This window comes from Crocodylus siamensis, chromosome 1 (genome assembly GCF_052110815.1).
Source record: "Crocodylus siamensis isolate JL-2025a chromosome 1, ASM5211081v1, whole genome shotgun sequence".
NCBI classification, from domain to species: Eukaryota; Metazoa; Chordata; order Crocodylia; family Crocodylidae; genus Crocodylus; species Crocodylus siamensis.
The window spans coordinates 111,683,050-111,705,704 of NC_143395.1; the positions used below are offsets into that span (position 1 = coordinate 111,683,050).

The following is a 22,655-nucleotide window of genomic DNA, read 5'->3' on the forward strand; positions in this document are numbered from 1 at the left end:
CTGGTAGCAAAAACAAATGGAGTCAATGAAAATGTTTCTTTTGACTACAGTGGCCTATGGATGAGGACCAAAATACTATCTTCATTATGAAATATTTATTTTAAATGCTTCTTATGTCATACATGATGAAAGCATACTTTATAGAATCTTGTGTTGTTGTATTATACATACCGCATAAGACCAATAGTAAAACTCATGTTAAATTCTACCTTTCAATACGTTGGATAACCTAATCAAAGTTACTAGTATTGCATGGTTTAATAAAGGTTGACATTTAACCCAATGGGTATTCTGTGGAAAAATTAGAAATCATACTGCCTATCTTTGTAGAGTTGCTTGGGGGGGGGGTTAGTATTACTATACTAGCATGCTGTTTCATTTTCATTGCCACATACTATGAAATATGTAGGGAAAATCTGTTCTCTTCCAGTTCTGTGGACTAAGCACATGTACGTTTACCATAACTCACTGCTCCTTTATTGCCAAAAAAGGAAGTTTAGCTTACCATTCATTTTCATTAATCCTATGTCTAACAACCAGTCTTTCAAATCCTTGAGGTTCACATATGTTTAAATATAGTCATTTGCAATATTTACAAAAAGGAAATAATTTAGATCTTAGATGAAGGCCCAGAAAACTACCTTTCTTGTTACTTTCTCCTGATTGTTGACTTTAAAATGTTTGTTAAAATTTTCCAGTTTCAGGTTTGTCTTGGATAAGACTCTAAAGAAGCCATAAGGCCCTTGGAGTGTAATTTCTGGCTATAAAAAGTTATGAGTATAAATCTTTATCCCAAAAACAGTCAACTTTTTTTTTTGTTGGAGTGTGGGGGAGTTAGGTTCTTATACTTTGAGGATGATCTGGTGGAAAGCTAGAGCTAATTTCTTCTACTTTTCTTGCTCCTGAAGGTTTTTCATATGTTTTTTGGTAATTAAGTTTTCAGTGATTTAGGTTTATTTTCTCTACTGTGGATGGTTGTAAATCAGTGATTCTTAACTAGGTTGCCACAGCAAACATGATTCACAACATAAACCCAGAGATTTCAAATAGGAATCCATAGTGTTAAAACCATTCCAACCCATTGTGGCCTTTCTGAGGTATTTGCAATAGAAGAACTGATGTATTATTTTTCTGTAAGGAATAAAAACAAGTGCAAACTAAGCTGGTATTCTCTGAGGGGTGCCTTGAGTCTATTGACAGGTGCCTCGAATCTTAAAAGGTTGAGAACCACTGCCTTAAATAAACCTTATCCCTTAGTTGCAGGAAGCTCTATACTTAATCTGCCTAGTACTATTTCATTTTGCTTTTAAAAATTTTTCATTTGATTCTCCCTCAGATTGTTTTAAAACTAAAACTTCAGTACTAGTCCATAAGCCTTTGCCCTTGTCTTCCATATAAATTAACTTATTTGCTTTTGTCTTATTGAATCTTACATTCATTTGGTTTTCTGTAACTTTGTCTTCATATTTCTAACAGATCATTGCCTTGGTTCCTTAAGTTAACCTTTCTTAGTATATGCTCTTTCTCTTGCATTCTCCAGCAATTTTTTAACATTCTCACTCTCTCTCTTCCCCCAGCCTATGTTTCACTCTTTCATGCAATATTTTAAAAATAATTGCTCACAAACTGTTCATCTTTTTCATTTTCACTTCTTTTACTGAATCTTCTTTCAACTTTATTTGGTAGATTGCCAGCTGTAACTTTTAAAATAGCCTCAGCATTGTGCAATTCACCATCCATCCTACCTACAAGTGAAGGAGTCAGAATCAATAGAAACAGAGTAATTCAGCCTGACAAGTGGGACCTGGCAGTGAAAGACAGGAAGCTGTCATTTTTGTCATGTTAAAAATAGCCATTTTCTAAAAAGGTGTTTTAAAACTCTATTACATTCTGGGGAAGAGCACAAGGAAATGAAAATGTGGAAATGGCTTATTATTCTTATATTACTGAGCTCTATGAGCTGACACAATCCAAAGTACACTATGCTTATGATGTATTCATTGTACATGGTAATGAGGAATGCGTGAAGTGCCAAGTCCAACATATCATTATCAGCACCTTGACCCATGTAAAGAACTCTGGATACCAGCAATGTAATATACTGCTTTAGTAGATTATTAACTCTATGAAAAAATGATTTTTTTATCAAAACTCTACTTCAGTGTTTATGCATGCTTAATTTTCTTATCTTATTAGCAATAATCAGAAGGTACCTCTTCAAAGTAGAGTTGAAATTCAAATGGGATATACATATAATAGTTTGTGATCATGGTGGGCTTTGGCTCCATGAATTTTAAAGTTTAAAAATAAAATAAATTTAGCATGTTCTTTCTGCACAAAAAAATTGCATGTATGTTTGTTTCTTTCATTGATTCCTTGCCCTTTTTGACACTACAGTAATGCTACACATTTCTGCTACTGCTGCTGCTGCTTTTCCCAGAAAGGTTCTTCAGATCCTAGGTGTAGCCATATGACCAAGGTTGGGTCAGTTGGGTAAGAAAAATGGCTTCTGCAGACCCATTCAGCACCTCTGCTTTCCTTGAGCTGTTTTGGTAACACCTTTGCAGACCTTAAGCTTTGATATCATTTACAAGCTTTTCTCCTCTTAACACCCAAATCAGATGATGCTTGTCGCAACTTCCACCACTTGATTGTCATAATGTTGGCCCATTCTCTGTAGTTAATCACTTCTACCATGGAAAATAGCGGTAATGCTACTACTGTTTAACAACTCCTCCAAATAAAAATACTGTCAACCATTGGTTTTGAAGATAAGTTGCTAAACCTAAGTAGAAATCTCTCCTTAGAAAAGAAAAGAGCTGAGAAAGACGGCCCAAGCCCAGGCCCAGTCTTGTCTACTGAAGTCAGTGGGAGTTTTACTGTCAGTTTCAATGGGAACACTCAAGCTTCTGATGAATTCTTGGTGCTAGTTGTTTAATGGAATGTGGGACGGGAAGGATCCTTGAGATTAGAAAGACTTAGACACAGGATGTTTACTGAGAGCTGACTAATTAGCTCTGTGATAAAGCATCAGCATCTATGTGTGTTAGGCCAGAGTAAACTAATTAACTCCACTGTAGGATAGCACTGCCCAACACAAGTACTATCATACAGCACAGTTAGTTACTCCACTGCACCACATATGTAGTTGCCAACCAGAGATGTCTGGGGCATGAGGGTGCTACAGTGTGGAGCTCCCTGCTGGCTAGCCCCGCACTATAGCACCCTCATGCCCCAGCCAACCCCTCCGCAGTACATTGAACCAGGTCAGAGCAGCTCTGGGCTGCCTGGCTGACTTCCGGGCTCCTGCTCGCCAGGGCTTCACCACTTCAGCTCAATGTGCTGCCGTCTCAGCACATTGTAAACAAATGTAAACAAACTGCACTGGGGTTTACTGCGTCAAACTAATTTCACATGAAGACACACCCATTATTTAGAAATGTAATGGCTTCTGCCAAGAGTCAGCTGCTTATGGGCACTATACTCTAATTTTTATTGTGGTTTCATAAATTATCCTTCATCCTACAAATGTGTGAGAAAACAATGTTGGAACTTAAACAAAAGATTATGGAGGAAATTGACATAGCTGTAGAAAATCCTATTCCTCCTAACTGCTTTCAAATATGTTATCAAATATAAACACCATCATTTCTGCAAAGTAATGTAGTTGTGATGTGAGTTCATATTTTAGAACATCTCAAGTCCTATAGCTAGGATTTTCAGTCACCCAGTATAGATCCAAATCTGCTCTCCTTGAAGCCACATTTTTCTATTGAATTCAATAAGGGCAAAAATGGAACAATAACAAAGATTTTGAAAAAATCCACATTTTTTTTAATTGTTGTATTTATGTGTAATTTTTTTGCTGTGAAAATTATGCTGAAAGTTCTGAGGACTGAAGTTCTCTTGATGATGCAAGGTTATTCTAAACCAGTATGCTCAAGTATGCTTTAATCCTGGTTTGTAGGGGGGGACTTTTGTAGGTAAGAGGGTGACAAACTGCAAATCCGTCAGCTTTGGCCATTAAGAACCTTAGATTTATCTCCCAAAGTTTTCCATTGAGACTTTCCATTGACTTCAGTAGGAGCTGGGTTGGTCCTGAGGTTATCAGGCTAACAATTGTAGCTGTGTGTGTGTGTGTGTGTGCACACGCGTGCGTGCGTGCATGTGCATGCACGCATGTAAGTGCATATGTCTGTGTTTGGGGATTTTTCATCTTAGTATTTTTTTTAATACATTCATGAAAATATATAATATCGAGCCATTGATGACTACTAGGTAAGGATAGTGATCATAGAAGGAAATCAGGTAGATCAGGCATGACTTGTTCATGATGAATCCATGCTGGCTGTTCCTGATCACCTTGTTCTTCTCTAAGTGCTTCATAATTGATTGAGGACCTGCCCCATGATCTTTCCAGATACCATGATCAGGCTGAAATGGTCTTTAACAATCCAAATTATTCTTCTTCCCTTTAAATATGGGCACTATATTTGCACTTTTCCAACAATTTGTGACCTCAGCTGACTTTTGTGGGTTCTCAAAGAGGATAGCTAATAGCTCTGTAATTTCCTCAGCTAATTCCTTCAGTAACCTAAGGTACATCCCATCCATGCCTGCCAGCTTGAAAGCATCTAGCATCAGTAAGTAATCCCTATCCTTATTTTCTACTCCAGGCTATTTGCTCCTTCCCTATCTTTGATGTCAACTGCAGTCTGGTAGCTGCCCCAATTTGTGAAGACTGAAATGAAAAAGGCATTATATACTTCAGCCTTCTCTGCAGCATACATTTAGTTTGCCTTCTGCATTTTGCAGTGAACCTATTGTGTCTTTGGTCTTATTTTTTCTCTTGGACAAACTTGTAGAATCTCTTTTATTGGCTTTTATGTCTGTTGCCAGTTATATCTCAAATTGTGTTTTGGCCAGATGCATTCATAGATTTTCAGGGGCTCAAACTGGCTGAAATAGGACTACGCTAGGACCACACAGGTGCCTAATAGTTGAATAGGGTCTGGCCCTAAATTTGTTGTGAATTGGGATAGCAGTGATCACGGTCTAAGTTAACCCTTGATGGGATCTGGCACAGTTGTTCAATAAAGTGCTCTAACAAATTGCTTTGGATTAGTACACATCCATCTAGAGTTCACTTAGACCAGGACCTGCCATTTTTAAAGTGCTTTATGTGCCATGAACATCTGTCCTGTTATGATGGTAAAGAGCTTTCTGCGCATTTAAAGCACAATTAAGTGTATCATCTGTACTTAGCCATTATAATCAATTATTTGCATTTCCATACTTGATCTGTAGAGAAATGCGACACATAGAGCACGTCCAGATGAGCACACACGTGCGTTTCCCTGGGGACACATAACAGCACTTAGTTGTGCCACTGCTGCTTGTTCCTGGGGAACACTTGTGCACGTGCACTGTGGCACACAGTAAGTTACCCTGGGTGGGGTAGGGAAGGTTGGGACCAGCATCTGGGCTGGCCCCAACAGCTTTACCTGGGGGCCTCCCAGGGCTCTAGCAGCAGCAGTCTGGGCCCATGGAGTATGGCCAGCAGCCAGAGTGTGGCTCCAGGCAACCAGGCTCCTATTTTGGGTGGTGCATACTGCTGTCATTTGTACTGCCCCACTTTTTTCTGCCTTGGGATTTTTGACGCTGAGATCTCCCAGCATTAATATTGTGTGTGGACTGACTTGCAACTACAGTTAGTCCCAACTCAGTCCAGATACACAGTGTTACTGAGCAGTAAGTAATTGGGTGTAAATTTGATACCTTCCTAATGCAGGTATAAAATTTACTCTCAAGTTGACATAACTCACCATATAACTGCACAGTACAAGTATGCATGTGTAGATGTGCACCTATACTGTGCAGTAATTTCAGTTACTGCGTAATAAATATGCATGTGTAGATGCACCCACCCACCCACCCACACACACACACACACACACACACACACACGAACAAATTAGTTTGTTGCCCCCCCCCAAGGTATTTGTTTTTGCTTGAATCTTAAACTGAATAATTTAGTGCTAGCTCCTTACCATATTAGTAAAGCTTCTATATTATCCTTAACTGGAGAAAAATATGTATTCTGTTATGATGTGCCACACCATCTGCACCCTCCTTTTCAAAATCCTAGATCTGCCCATATTTATGTCCTCTGTTTTATAAACACATCAGAGTATAGCATGTGCTACCCTCCTCCTTCCCTGCCAGCTCAGTTCATCTGGCTGGTGAAGAAGGAAGCAGGGCTATAATCCTACCTCCTTCTTTGCCTATACCAGGCACTTCTGAATCTTGTAAATCAGGGAGCACAAGGATGTGCACAGCTGCACACAGTAAAGATGATGTTTTATCTTTCCCCTATCTTATGTGCCTGTGCCAGAGAAGTCCCATTGGTAATTTGATTACATTGATATCCATTCTTTAACGTTGATAGGAGTGATAATAATGTCCTCTGTGTGATAAAATTTCATAATACTTTCTAGCAGAGCTATGCTATAGTATCCCATTTTCTGTAGTATTCTACTTGTTCCTAACATAGTATAGGATAAAGGATGATTATGTGTTTTAAAGTTGCAGATTCTCATACTTCCAGCACTGATCCATGGTTTCATCATTGGCATCATTACATGAAAATTGACCCTACTATTTCAAAATAAAGTTTATTGTTATGTTATCAAAATATTCCCATTCTGGGATCTGATTGCTACAAATAGGGAGGTCAGTGCTAAACTAAGAATTATGTCAGTTATCAAGTTACATTATGTTATGATTTTTTTCAGGACATTGCATGAGTCATTTGAGACAGCTTATAGTGCTTGCAATTTATGTAATAATATGTAGACATTTCATGTTATGTGATATGTACATACACAGTATAATACACAATATGTGTAGTACATAGCATCATAGAAAATGAGGGTTGGTAGGGACCTCAGGAGTCATCTAATCCAACCCCCTGCACAAAGCAGGACCATCTCCAACTAGATCATTCCAACCAAAGCTTTGTCAATCTGTGTCTTAAAAACCTCCAAGAATGGATATTCCACAGCCTTTCTAGGTAACCTGTTCCAGTGATTTACCACCCTCCTAGTAAGAAAGTTTTTCCTAATATCCAACCTAAACTTGCTTTGCTGCAACTTGAGATCACTACTCCTTTTTCTGTCATTTGCCACCATTGACAACAGTCTATGTGCATCCTCTTTGGAACCACCGTTTAGGTAGTTAAAGGTTGCTATCAAATCCCCGCCTTAGCCTTCTCTTCTTCAGACTACATGAGCCTAGTTTCCTCAACCTTTCCTCATAAGTCAGTGCCCCAGCCCCCTAACAATTTTCATTGCCCTCCACTGGACATCTCTAACTTGTCCACATCCTTTCTGTAGTGGGGGGGCCCAAAACTGGACACCACCCCCCGCCACCCTCCAGGGGCCGCCCTGTCCACTGTTTTCCCTGTATCTACAAAGCCAATCATCTAATCATGGAAGTCAATCAGGTTGTCAGGCATGACTTGCCCTTGCTGAATCTATGTTGACTGTTTCTGATCACTTTCTTGTCCTCCAAGTGCTTAAAAATGGATTCATTGAGGACTTGTCCATGATTTTTCCAGGGGCGAAGGTGAAGTTGACTGGCCCGTAGCTCCCTGGATGCTCCTTTTTTCCTTTCTTAAAGTTGAGCAGGCACTGTATTTGCCCTTTTCCAATTGTCCAGGACCTCCCCTGATCACCACGAGTTTTCAAAGATAATGGCCAGTAGCTCTGCAATCACATCAGCCAACTCCCTCAGCATATGCTTTGGTAAGGAGGTAGCCTGGACTATACAATTAGACCTGATCTATCATTACTCCTGATGTTTCATTGCCCTTGGTAATTATATGGATGCTGAGTGTCTATTCTGGTTAACTCTTAGAAGTTGACATAATTTGGCAGGACCCAATAACCTTTTATCTCTAATTTCCTCTTTGTAGACACCTTGAGAGTGACAGCAATATATTTTTAAGTATAATATAGGTTTTAAGGTACAAGTAGATGAGAAAGGCCAGGTTTTTTTGAGGAGGGAATGCAGGGAGCCCCCTGATTTGAATCAATGGGTGCATCTACACATGCATCAATGCACTGTAGTTACTGCACATTAAGCTTAGTACCTGTACTAACAGGTACTAACTCAGTGCACAGTAACTGGTGCTACTGTGCAGCAGCCAGCACACATCTTTGTAGTGATGCTAATGCACAGTAAATTAGTCTGCTGCATATTTAGCATCCCATGTAGTACCCAGTGTGTAGTAACATTCATTGGTCCTCTAAAAATAAATGCCATATAAACCTCTTTTCCACTTTTGGCCCTGTGCTTTAAAAAATGTACTAGCCATTCATCAAAATCCTCCACAATGAGCACCATATAGATTTCATTGTTCTGCATTAACATTCAGTTGAAAGCAATAGAATGCTGGGATGAAGCCGGTATATCTGAGCAAGCTTGATATATCTAGGAAGATTTGAAATTCTTCTGCAGCACTAAATATGTTGTGGCCATCAACATTACAGCAGATAGGTTACTGGTTTTAATATTTGATCAGCAATGTAATTAGAAAATGTGCATATTAGTACAAGAGCAATTAGATTTTGTTCTTTAAAAAAAAACCCTAAATAAATGTACATATATATGTATGTGTATATGTATGTATACATACATATAATCCAGAATATAAAGTGTGCCTTGTTTTTGAAAAGCAGGATGAAGAAAAAAAAGATTATTATGTAGAAAGTAACTGAGCAGCAGGTAGGGACCAAATCCTGCCCAAGTTTTGCTCTCTGTAGACACATCTACATGTTCATTAATGTGCCTTAGTTACTGTACATTAAGTTTAGTACTTAGTTAACTAAGTACTAATTCAATGTGCAGTAACTTGTGGTACTGCACAGTAGCACCAGCACATGGCTTTTTTTGTGATACTTACTGCACAGTAGCCTAACTTTGTGCAGTAGCATATTAGCATGGGTTTTGCCTGGCACACTACTGCACAGTGTTATTAGGCTACTGCACAGTAGGTGTCTCATTTAGAAATGCCCTTTGAGTCACCTGCAGATTTTACTTTTACTTTTGCCCATAACCAGAAACTGTTCTTACCGTATTTCTCAAATACGTTACACATCACAACTTCTAGCAGCTGGTTGGCCAAGGCAGGGGGGAGGGGGAGGGAGTAAAGTGTATTCTGTAAGTGAGAAAAAATTGGGTTTTTTTTGTGTGTGGTTGTGTGTATCCATATGTATATGTGTAAAATATTAATTTTGTCTATTCACAAATAGTTTCTAAAACAGCAGGATTCATTATTTCAGGTTTTTGTATCTGAATACAGAAAGGAAATGTGTCCTATCTGATTTTTTTTAAGGCTAAACAGTCATCCATGCTTAGACATTCTTCTAATGTCAGTTGTTCTCATGCCACTCCACTAATGAACCTACTTTGAAAATGTCTGTCACATCTATCCCACTTTTAAAAGATGTCAAATATAAAGAGAGTTAATTCTGGTAGCCAACAGCAACGTCTGTGTAATAAGCTGCAGTTCTTTCACTTTACCTAATTCAGGTAACATTGGAAAGTCCTGCCCTTAGCTGTCATCATAGAGGTAGCTTTCCGGGTGATTCTTGCAAATGTAATCCTAGCTTGTGTAGGCAGGCATACCAAAAAGTACCCTCCAGTACACTGCCTACACAGTTCCTCCCTTGTGCTCTCCTTCCTTAAGTGGTAGCAAGACCCTTCAACCAACCTCCCCTTTCTCCCATCAGGGATTTCTAGTGAAAGCAGCTTTGTTAAATCCATTCCCTCACTATATGTATGCTGGCTGTGTTCCTACTTCTCAGGCTGCCCACAGTCACTTTAAAGCCAGGAAAGCCTGTGTTAGCTCAGATTTCTGGGATATCTGAGAGCAAAGTGAAGACAAAGACGGCTTCTAGGAGGCTTGCTTCTCTTGCCAGGCACTGCACCTTTCAGCACCCATAAAGCCCTTCTGAGAGGGCTCCTGCATTAATGATGTAGCTCCCCTACTGCCAACCTAGCACAGCCTTAGGTGTACTTTTACATTCTCATCTCACAGGTATTTTTCCTCTGTCTTAGGGGCTATGCATATGCTAGGGAGGTTGCTGAGTACAGGGGGGTTATGTCATTTGAGGTTCAAAACTGTCTTAGAAAGGATTTTGAACCACTTTTACCTCCCCCCCCAAAAAAAAAAAAAATCAGTGGGTTTCCATCAGACAAATTAATATTATTCTAAGTCTAATTTTTTCTATTCAACTGAGCAAACAAGCCTTCCTAATTAATGTTAAATTTTCAGAATTGACTAAGTGAGTTAAAATCCCAGAATCCCATTGAAAATCAGTGGCATTTTGGCTTTCAGATCACTAACAGCTATTTTATGTAGGCATTTAGGACCTGTAGAGAGTTAGGCATCTAGACATTTTAGAAAATCTTGGTAAAAACACAGCTGTATCATTAGCCACCTAAGTATCTTAAAAACCTGGCCTTTAGGTTTCCTTTAAAAAGTTTACATTCAGTCTTCTATAGCTACCTGCCTGATGGTAACTCAAAGTGGGATTCCCAATACTCCCTAGTTTGGAGAGCTATGTGATTATGAGAAGAATAATTTACAGGTAAGGATCAATATGGCCCTACTTATGCCCTCCATACAGGAAAAGCCTTTTTTATCAATTTTTTAATTACTATCAGTAATTAAATTTGAGACACTTTATTTAAGGTACTTTAATATCCACGTATTTGTTCTCTCACATTCTGACTCAAATTCTTGTGTAATTTTCCTTGTAGTTTTGTGGTCAGGGCTCTTCTTGTTTACAACTCTACCAACAACATCGACTTAGAAGAGGAAGCCATCCGGGAGAAACTCATAAGCAATAATAACACCATAGGGGATGGATTAAGGCTTCAGACAGTAGATGTTAATCCAGTAGGTATGTAATGAGTCTTCAGCCTTGGTGTTCTGTGAGCTTTATTTGTTTTCTCCAAAATAAGTCCTCTCTTGTTTGATTAAATAATCCCTGCAAAATCCAATAATCCATTTCCAGTTTGTACTGCAGGTGGGAATTTGGCTACATTTGGATAAAAATATACTTAAAGTCTATCATAGAAGACTCTCTTACTTATCTGTCTAGACTGTTAAAGCAGTGAGAGGTCCATACTGTTCAAGGAGCTATGCCAGCATAAAGCAGCTGATAACCCAGCTGATACCTTCAGAACAAATACTGCAGTCTGCAGTATCCAATCATTATGTATCCATTATATACACTCACTGATTATGCGGTTGGCAATTACAGAATGGTTAATCATGTGGCATAAGGTAGACTTATAAAATAAATGATAAGATACTTGATAAAACATAGAGTTAAGATCCATTCTCATACTTGTGTATTGTTGTTTTGTAGAAAAATGTTTAGCTGAAGAAAACCCTCCAAATTATTTCTGGCCAGATACTAGGCCCATGGTGACAAACTTCACATTTTGCCAAGGGAGCTCCACTCAGATTGCATCAAGAATGTGGTAAGGATTCAAATACTTGGAAAACCATTCAGAAGCTGTGAGTTGTCTAAGGTAGAACTCATTCACAGTTTTTTGGTTATGTACCTTGAACCACTTTAAGCCTGTGTCTACCTTAGGCCATGTATTGATCAGTAGTATTTTAAATAAGCTTTTTTCATATTGTGAGGCAAGCAGAAACAATGTGGTTGCAGTAGAAATACATTATTAGTAATGACCTGGAAATGGCACAAAGAGCCATTGGTACATCAAGGTGTAATGAGGCCTACAGTTGTTATTTGTTCAAAGTGACTAAAACACTTCTCACTGAACAGATCAGCTTCCTAAATATCCTCAACTCATGACAATTATTAACCATCAGAAACAATGTTTATAAAATCAACACAAGGCACAGCGTGGTGAGTTGTATTTTAATTCGGTTTGTACATCACCAAAACTATTCCCAGCTAAATTCTTATCAAGGAATTATTACTTTTGACTGATCTTGGGACACCTCATATAGTGTAAGGAAACTCTGACATTAACAGTTTGGCAGTAATGTGTCATAGGGAATGAGGATGTTCTTGTGTAGCTTATGATATATTTAGACATGAGTTTTTAAGGTTTCAGCTATGGTACAGGTGATTCATAGGTGTCCATGGGTGGCCGCATCTGCATGAGAAGCTGACTGTGCAATCGTTACTGGAGTAACCAGCATTACTGCACAGTAGCACCACCAAATGGCTTTTAGGTAACACTGACAGTGCAGTAGCTCATTACTATTGCACAGTAGTGTCACGTCACACTTTGTGCCACGTGACACTACTGCGTAGTAGTAACGAGCTACTGTGCAGTCAGCATTTTGTGTAGACATGACCAGTAAGTGATTTAAACTCAGTTTCCCATCTGTCTGTAAAATGGGGATTATTCCTGCCATTCCTCCACCCTTTGTTTGTTTTGTCATTTCAGCCTATAAATTTTTCTTAATATCTATTTGTACATTATTGAATGCAATAAGGCTTTGTTCTTGTTTGGGTATCTTAGTTATGCAACTAATACTAAGCATAATCTTTAATATGCTAGCCATAAACAATAAAAACAATCGGCTTACCTGCCTACACTGTATCTGGTATATGATCTGAAAAGATCAGTCCAGATCTTTTGCTTTCTGAAAACAACATGGTAACACAAGGGTCGACCTCAAGGTTTTATGCCAGACAGGAAAACAACCAGAGTTGTATCTAACTAATTTACTTCCTCAGCCTGTTAATTTTGTATGAATACCATTACATTGTGACTGAACAATATTTGTTTCAAAGTAGCTAGTGCAGGGGTCAAACTGTGTTGATGTATAAGCCATAAAGTCATTAGAGTTGAGACTTCTGGCCTTTACTGCCCCAGGATTGCTTATCTTAATTGCTCATTCATGCTCTACACAAATACCTTTGATTGTCAAAATAAAATAGTTTGTAGCCAAAATTAATTTATTCTTCCTTGAGTTAAACTTTTCTTGCTACTGCCTCCATTAACTCTTGCCAATAAACAAAACAAAACAAAACAAAACAAGAATGATGTGGTTGCTCATGATTAGCTAGGAACTGGAGTCAGTTACCCAGAAGCCTCTCTGATTATATCTATATCATATCCCTTGTATGGCACAAGCTTGCTTTGCCCACCCAGTCTTCATAGCCTTGGTTTTTGGCATACTTGACAATAGCTACCAGGAACTCCCAAGGAGTGGTTTCACCAGTGCATTTCCAGGATTGTATGTGCTACTGGAAGTGGGTGGACTAGGCATACTTGTGCCAGGATGCACGTGTCCCTCTTTAGACATGCTGTTGATGTGGTGTATATAAACTGATGCTTTCCTACATTCATAAAAGAGGGCATTACATGCTTAACTGTTATACTGTACCAAGACTTCTACATGGGAGCAGAAAGAAATATATGCCTAAGATTTATATGCATAGGACTTGCACAGCAGGAATTCATATTAAGAATCCTGCTATCTGGTATAAAAATGATGGGGCATGATTAAGGGGAAAATGACAGAGGAATTAATCAAAATCAATTGATATTTTTATCCCACCTCATCCAAAAGCACAGTCATATTGCATATGAATTTTAAACCTGTCCCAGGCATGCAGGAAAGTGTTCAATATAATAATATTCTGTGCTATTAGGTCCTCCTCAAACCCCATGTCATTAGGTTTGAAAACATTGGTAGTATGGGTTACAGTTTCAGCAAGGCCGAAGTGACAAATAGTAGATGTTGTTGATAATGCATAAAAATTACACACCCAGTGGTAGAAGAAATATTGGAGAGACAGTATCTACTTAGAGTGTATAAAGATACATAAATTAAAAATAAAGCTACAGACATTCAAAAACAGTGCATTAAAAAAATAAGATTATTCTATTAAACAGTCAAAAGTTAGTATCAGAGTTCAGCTTGCCTTTTGTGGATCCATCATGATACAAACTTGAATGATTTGTTTGCATGCTACTATGTCTTCTTTTTTTAACAAACAAATTCATGGAAATCCTCAACTACTGTACGGTTTTATAAAATCACTTAAAATATTTATTCTCTTCACTTAGAAATATCTCATTTGCTGTAGTATTCCTTCACTTGAGCATATTTCTTGGATTTGTCATGCTTTTTTAGCTTTCTTACACATCGTACTCTGATTGTTTGCACAGGATCAAAGTTGTCAGAATATATTTGTTCTTGAATTACTGTGTACACACATCTTACATCTATGGTAGTTCATGCCCAATATCAGTCACATGTCATTAATTTTAATTGGGGTTGTGTTGCTATCTGAATTGTAAGTTCAGTGTAACAGAATGAACAAATGTGACAAATGAACACCCAGCATTATTTTGCTTTGTTATGCTGAATTATGTAACATGTGGCAAACAAATGTATGTTCTGAAATGTTTTTCTCTTTAGCGATTTAGATCCATACAATTATACATCATATTGGAATCCACCTAATCTTAGAAACTGCACAGGTAAGTAGAATTTCTTTTATATCCAAGAGCATTCCTGCAGTCTTTGGTTGCAAAATCAATGAGCAGAAAAGATTAAGGAAAGAAAAGAAGGGAAAATATGCATATCCCCTTTATTTCACATCCTATAATTTCTCCTTCTACAAAGTAGTATAAAACATCGTGAAATTAGGGAAAAAACCAAAAGAAACAGAAGGGCATTATATAGGGGTCATCCATTCCTATATATGTTATATTAGTTGATTACTATATTGATACAAATAACATTGAATACATTCTAATTCAAGCAGGGGGTGCTTGAGAATTCGCCTATATCCCTGTCTTCTTATAGTCTCTTTTATCTATGCCACTGCAGAAAATGCAGCTGATATAGCCAATCAGCTTCTGAATCTCACTGGTGAAGGACAGCAGCTGACCTCAGACAAAGTAAATGATGTAGTTCAGAAGCTCAAAAAAATTGTGAATGATGAAGACATTGATGAATCTTTGGGTTCCACCGTGGTGACCATTTTTTCCAATATTCTCACCAGTTCAGACAGTGTTTTGGCTGCATCGTCTTCTGAGTAAGTATATATGAATTTCAGGAAGAAGATTGAGAGAGGATTTCACTACCCGTCTGGATATGAAGTCATAAAAACCTCAAGTGTTTGATATCAAGATAGATAAGCTATAAGCAATTCAGCTTAAATATTTTGTTTAAGTTTCATGAAAGAAGTTTTTCAAATAAGTGAGATTAATCAGAGATTTACTCTTATGGGGTATGTCTACACATGACGCTACATCACTGTAATGGCGCACTATGGTGATGTAGCATTGGCAGGCAAAAACTGTGATGACAATGTAGCTGTGCCATAGTGACATGCTCCCTCAGTATAGCACATTGCTATGGCAATGTAGCAGCTAAAAATAACAGTATGCCGCACAGACGGTGCAATTCAGGCTGTTACTGCTCCATCATTTAGTACTTCCAAAAGGAATACACTATACCAAGGGAGCACATACTTCCAAAAGGAATACTAAATGGTGGTGCAGTAACAACAGCACCATAGGGGCACATGTAGATGTGTTGAAGATATTGCAAGACTGAAATTAATTGGCTTGATAAAAGGTTGTTCTGGTGCTGCTTCAAGACAATTCCAAAATAAAGTTATATCATACAGTATAACTCTTAATATTATTGTAATATTATTCTAGGCTAAAGAAAGTAATGTCAGATGTGCAGATCTCTTCCTGATGTAAATCAGCATGACTGTGGTTATGCTTTTAAGCTATCTACAGCAATTTATACCCATTGAAAATCTGGCCTGGGGAATTCAGCTATCCAGCTCCTGTTGAGTTTACAAAAATAGTGCAGAAGTACAGTCAACACTCAGAGAAATGGTCTAAAATGAACACACTCACTTTTCTGCTGCTGTAATACAGGTGTAATTTTTTGTTTGGTTTGGTTTTCTTCTTGTCAACTTTGTTGATTTTTTTGTAATAATTTTCTTTATGTTTTTAGAGCTCTAAAAACAATTGATGCCTTAGCCTTAAAGATTCAGTTCACTGGGACATCTATGAGTATTTCTACTCAGAATCTAGCTCTTGGAGTTTCTTCCATGAACTCAACTTCATTCAGAGGTTCTTCCTTCAGTGTTGGTTCTCAGAACAATGCTTCAGATTTTCAGGTACAGAACAAGCAGCATTAAGTCCTTCTGGTGTCCAGAATTATTATTATATATGTATGTCCTAGAAGGGCATACATGTCACAATCAGAATTATATATTTCTTTTCCTCCCCCATTATTCCAAATGAATTAATTTAGTATTTCTCTAGATGACAGGAAATCCAGGCTCAGTTTTCTTTCTGATTCTTACATATTAAAAATGTTTTGTTTGAATATTTCAGATGTGTTCCATTTGAAAAATTTTTCAGCCTCTAACAGTTTCCTGAATTGGACTCTAGGATTATATTATACTAACCAAAATACTTCATTTAACAGTCCTGCATAACTTCACTATAAACTGCCTTTTAGTTTCATAGTGTGCTGGTGCTGCTTCTTGGGTTAAATGCACTTATAGATATAAAAGAACAGCTGATGATACTGGCAACATGTATCCTATTGCTGAGAATCATAAGTTTTTGAAAAATATTTAGCAAGAATAAGGGCTAAGTTATATTCACTAATCTACAAATATCCCCATTTCTTTATAACATGAATGAGTCAAAGGCAGTGAATTTCAGACTTCAGATTGTATGTCACTTTTGTAACTAAAATTCTACCTATAGAGGGCTGAGAGAAGTTGATTGAATGTATTCCTAGGTCACCTATAGAAAATAATTGTAAATAAATTATACAATTTATCTGTGTGTCTATGGGTGGTATTAGACACACAGATAAATTGTATAATTTAACCTTTACATGTACATACGCTCAGTCTTAACTTTGGTTTCTGCCTGGAATGGTACAGAAACTATCCCACTGCTCTTTATTTATTTTATCCAATGAATAATAAATATGAAGTGAAGAAAGGCAATTAGGATCAGGGACTGAGACTCAGGGCACTTCCTTCTTTCCAAGGCAGTGTCCGTCTCACCAAGTCACCCTTGTTTTCCTCCTCCTGATCTCATATAACTTCCTTTTGTAGGTGCACAGTGGGCCATCTTCAAGAAAAAGGCTAGTGGGTGCTTTAGGAAATGCCAGAGCCATACCTGGTGGCTAATGCAATATGTGGGGAATGGGCAATGCAGATTTACCTCTGAGTGAGGGGCCTGGAACTTGGGTCTTCTGCTATTGGGCTAAAAATGAGTAGACCTTTTCCTCCAAACTCACTATTCATGGTCTTTCTGCATCTAAAGTTTTAAGATTTATCTAGCACCTTGCATGTTCCTCAGTGATCCTGCTCTACAAATGGAGCATAACACAATTGGAGTGCTGCCTTCTGAGCATGTTAATAAGGCAAGTGCAGCACAAGCATGGTAATATCCATGCAGATAGATTCCAAGCTCTGCATAAGTGCCATAAATTGCAGGAAGTGACACTTAAGTGCATAACAGTGGTCTAGGACCTAACCCTAAGTGTTTGCATTCAGTTGTATTGCAGAATAAGTCAAGTTTGCATGCACATGAAGTTCAGGACTTCATAGTTGTTGTGATATGCACTTTAGTAACCTCCAACAATGATTTAATAGTGATGTGTATTATGAGCTGTGTTGTGAATTGTGTGTCCCCCACAGAGGTTAGTTCTTTAGTTTTAAATTTCATCTGTGAAAAATAGTAAAGAAAGCAGAGAGTGATCAAAATGAACAAAGTCCTCCATTGCTATGGTATTGAAACACCTCACAGTCATTCATGCATGTACCCTTGAACTACCACATGTGGTATGAAAGTGCTGTTAGCCTCATGTTTCTACAGGTAGAAGACTGAGGCACAGAGAGCCTAGAAGCCACATTTCTAAAGGTATTTAGGCTCCTATTGGTGCAGGTAGGTATACAGTGGTATTTTATTAGGTGCCTACCTTTCATTTAAATTAACAAGACAGAGATGTCTCAGTCCTTCTGAAAAAACGTCCTAAATAACTACTTGCATCTTAGAGCACCTAAGTACATTTAAAAATCTGGCCCTAATCACTATGTCCATGGCCATCCAAGAAGTGTGGCAGAGCAGGGTCTGTCACTGCTCTAACCATGGAACAATACTTCCTACATTTTTGTGTGCAAATCTTCTTTGGAGGCTTATGTAGAAAGGGGCAAGCAAAATAATCCAAGATGAAATCTTACTGCTAACAAATAATCAAACCTGAGGAGTTAATTCCTATATTTGAAGCCAAAGTTATGCAAATGGTTAACAATGCTAATCATTACAGCATAAACATCTAAACAGTTACTGCACTAATATAAAAGAAAAGTGTTTTCTAGTATAAATTGGCCTAGATCCAGTCCTAAATAACTTACCACTTGGGTAAAGTAGCATGACAAATGTATGACACTAGATTTCATAGACATTAGGGCTGGAAGGGACCTCGGGAGATCATCGAGTCCAGCCCCCTGCCCAAAGGGCAGGAAGTCAGCTGGGGTCATAGGATCCCAGCAAGATAAGCATCCAATTTACTCTTGAAGATGTTCAATGTAGGTGCTTGAACCACCTCCGCTGGCAGACTGTTCCAGACCTTGGGGGCTTGGACAGGAAAGAAATTCTTCCTTATGTCCAGCCTGAAACAGTCTTGCAGGAGTTTGTGACCGTTCAACTTCGTCATCCCTTGGGGCGCTCTGGTGAACAAACATTCCCCCAGATCCTGGTGGTCACCCCTGATAAACTTATAGGTGGCCATCAGATCACCCCTGAGTCTGCGCTTTTCCAGGCTAAAGAGTCCCATGGCTCTCAGCCTGTCATCGTAAGATCTGTTTTCCTGACCTCTGATCATGCGCGTGGCTCTCCTCTGAACTCTCTCAAGCTTCTCCACATCCTTTTTGAATTGTGGAGCCCAAAACTGGACGCAGTACCCCAGCTGTGGCCTCACCAAGGCTGAGTACAAGGGGAGAATGACGTCCCGGGATTTGCTCGAGAAGCATCTATGGATGCAAGCCAGCATTTTGGTCGCTTTACTAGCCGCAGCATCGCATTGGAGGCTCATGTTCATCTTGTGGTCAATGATGACCCCCAAGTCTTTTTCTTCTGTAGTGCTAACCAACGTTAGCACTGCTGAGCCTATAAGGGTGCTGCAGGTTTTTCCTCCCAAGGTGGATAAATTAATAATAGTAATGTAAAAGACCTTATGGTTAAGCATTTTTTCTACGAACTTCTGGACCTAAAATTAAATGATCAGATTTTCTGATAGTGTAAATAGGCATAGCTACATTCACTAAAATGGTGTTTCACTCATATTACACTCAGAGAATCTGGCCCATGTTTTCTCTAAGTCATGCAGTGGAAACGATTGAAAGGGGAAAGATGCATTGTGAAGACACCTAATTGTTTCTTTTATCAATGAAGTTTTATAGATGATTTCTATCAAAGAGGAGGAACTTTTATCCTCCAATATTCATCCCCTATTCATGGAAAGGGGAAAGGAAAAAATTCTGAAATTGGACCTGGGATGACCTGAATTTATAATAAGAAATACCATCTGTGGCCTGAGGACATCCAAGTATATTCAAATTTTCTTGCCCTGGAATAATTTTTTATTGCTCTATCTAACCTATCATAAGGTCCAAGCTCTGACAAGTTATTAATAATGTTCTTTTTGGAGCTTAAATTGATTTTCAGCCTTTTACATTTCCAACAGCTGACAGAATTCTTAGTATCCTCCCCATCAAAAATGTCTGCAACAGCTGTGGTCACAGTTCATAGTTTCCATGTCCATCAGGAAAGTTGTTTTCTGTCCCCGGTCGGGGAGATTCCCATTTTTAAGCCCAAAAACTTCAGCCAGCACCATGATGATATATCCCAGGCTCATCAGAATCTTAAAATTTCAAGTTACCTGTCAGACAGTTTCTCTTTTTTTTTCTCTTAAGGTGGATATCAAGCAAGTGTATTCACAACAGTTTGAAAAGATTCTGTTTATTCTGATGCCTCTACAGTTCTTGCCAAACCTTGGACTAAGTTAATATTTGGCAATTCATTTGATTGAATTATTCCTGTAATGTGTCCATGCTTTAAAAGAAACCTACACTAAAGTATACAAAATACCAAAAGAGATGTTTTTTTCACATGCAGGGTTTTTCTTAGCTCTGCTCAAATTGTATGTTGTGATTCTTTTTCCACATGGATTTAGTGTTCTTTTCTGCCTGTCAGGAATTATCTATGAACAGGTTCAGATTTTTACAAATGGATTTGTTATTCGCACTTGCTCAACGTAGTTTATGTTAAAAGATATTTAAACCTGTAGCCCCTGCCCTGGTTTTATTGCTAATTGCAACTATAATTGATCACCAATCACATGGTTGCTTTACATAACAGATAAAGAGGAGTCTCTTTTTAAATTCATTTGTTATGTAGACCTGTTGATTAATTGTGGGAATGCCAACAAGTAGTTTGCAGCATGGCTTCAGAAGCTGTGAAAAAAACCACACATATTTCTTTGCTCTATTATATGTTATTCTTTTTAAAAGTTAGATTAACATTCTTGCAAATACACCCTTGTTCTTCAAAGCATTTACTGTGGGTATATGGGAGAGACTGAAAATACCATCATTTCATTTACAAGAACTTTTATGAGCACTTGGTTTTCTGTACTCAGCTACCTCTAGTTTCGAGTTTAGAGGTAGAATGTAGGGCAAGGTAGCACGTTAGAGACTAGCTGGTTAAAAGTTTAGAGGTGGATTCTATAAAAAATACTATTAGACACAGTGAATTATGTTATGTTCCATTATCTCCTGTGTTATAGTACTACATGGTACCTAAGGACCTTGTCACAAGGGATACTTAATGGGCACATCTACACGAGATGCTTAATGCACAGAAGTCGTAATTCTGCTGTGAATTAGCACGTTGGGCAAAACCTATGCTAATGCACAGTAGATTTAGTCTGCTATGCACTGTCACATAAGAAGCATTCATCTCTGCTAACGTTCAGTAGTACCAATTATTGCACATTAAGTTAGTACCTGTAATGACAGGTACTAACACTAAATGTAATGTGCTGTACGTGTGGTGCATTAATGAACATGTAGATGCACCCAGTAGGTGTTAAATCTGTGCAGTATTAAAGTTAGAATGTGTTCTAAGTATGGCAAAACAGGTCATATTCGATTTGGATTCAGCCCAAATCAGGGATAGTGATTCAATTAGTTGATTCAGACCACTATTAGATTTGGCCAAATCCAAATCTGAAGATTCAATGCTGATTTGGAGAATCAGCCATAGACAGCTTTAAATGTTTTTTCTAACCACCTTAAGGTACCAGGCACGTCTCGTAAATGGATGAAAGTACCGGGCAAGGCTCATGGGATGGATGGAGCACGGGGCGGGGGGCGGGGGGGCATGTGCTCAGTAGCGAACCCAGAAGTGGATCAGAAGTACTTTCAGTCCACATCTGGGTCTGCCAGGGAGTGTGCTGGGGGCCCCACCACACCCCCCTCCCAGCTCAGCGATCGTGCACAGGGGACCCTGGGTTCCCCCCCAGAACCAGGAGGCACCAGTCCCAGAGCCAGGGGAGCCCTCCACACACTCCCCAGTGGACCTGGAAGTTCTTCTGGTCCACTTCCAGGTCTGCTGTCGAGCACACTGAAGACTCCCCCGTGCTCCTGTGGGACGCTCCATCCACCCCAGCATCTCAGCATTCACGAACTGCCTGGTACCTTGAGGTATGTAGAAAAAACATTTAAAGCCATGTCTATGTCTGAATTGTCGAATCTTTCTGATTCTATTCAGAGAGATTAAAGGGTCTCCTGATTCCATTTGGATTCACAGATTCAGCCACTGAATCGAGCCGAATCGAATCAGCAACTAAAGTGTCGCATAGCCCTAATGCATAGCTCACTGATTGCTGGTTCCAGCCCAGACACTGGTCTGGAGTCTCGATATAGTGCTAGGCTTAGGACCAGCAATCAGCTGATTGTGAATCCCAGCCCTAGAACCCTCTGGGGCTGCAGGCACCTGGTTTTCAACTTCATCCTGCAGGAATCTAACAAGTGAAAGATTCAGTATCCTTCCTTCTAATGTGTGTGGCTTTCCTCATCTCACCTGGAAGCTTGGTACAGCAGAGACACCCCTGGCTGATGTCACAGCTTGGTGAAGACCGCAGATTGCTCCTATTTTCTCCATGAAGCAGTCTGACAATAGTTGAACTCATGTTACTTAAGATGATCTGGAGATACACCTCACACAAAAAGTCATAAATTTGCTGTAGTATGAGCATACCTATCACATGGTTCTGCTTGAATAGGAGGTTGCTTGTGTTTTAAGTGCATTTAACACATGCTAAATGTAACATGCAACATGGTCCTAAGAGGCAACAGTTAGAAGGACAGTCTATGAGGAAATGGGCTGATGAGAGGCTTAACCACTGATATTAATACTTCTGTTTGTACAAGTTCCTTCACTAAAAACTGTTGAGTTGCAGATAAAACAGCATGCATGGTATTTTTGACCATTTCAGTCTATGCTACTGGCTTCATTCTCAGTGACTT

The 22,655-nt window shown here is 38.8% G+C and overlaps 1 protein-coding gene across 6 annotated transcripts in view; it reads left to right on the forward strand.

Annotated features, from left to right (window-relative positions):
- ADGRG6 (adhesion G protein-coupled receptor G6) overlaps positions 1-22,655 on the forward strand; it is a 160,667-nt gene that overhangs the window by 98,457 nt on the left and 39,555 nt on the right. For all 6 annotated transcript variants that reach the window (XM_090040581.1, XM_090040618.1, XM_090040629.1 and 3 more), the window contains 5 exons: positions 10,828-10,970; positions 11,442-11,556; positions 14,489-14,550; positions 14,903-15,110; positions 16,049-16,214. In XM_090040581.1, coding sequence (XP_089896707.1) covers positions 10,828-10,970; positions 11,442-11,556; positions 14,489-14,550; positions 14,903-15,110; positions 16,049-16,214 — 694 coding nt within the window. The remainder of the gene's footprint in view (positions 1-10,827; positions 10,971-11,441; positions 11,557-14,488; positions 14,551-14,902; positions 15,111-16,048; positions 16,215-22,655) is intronic.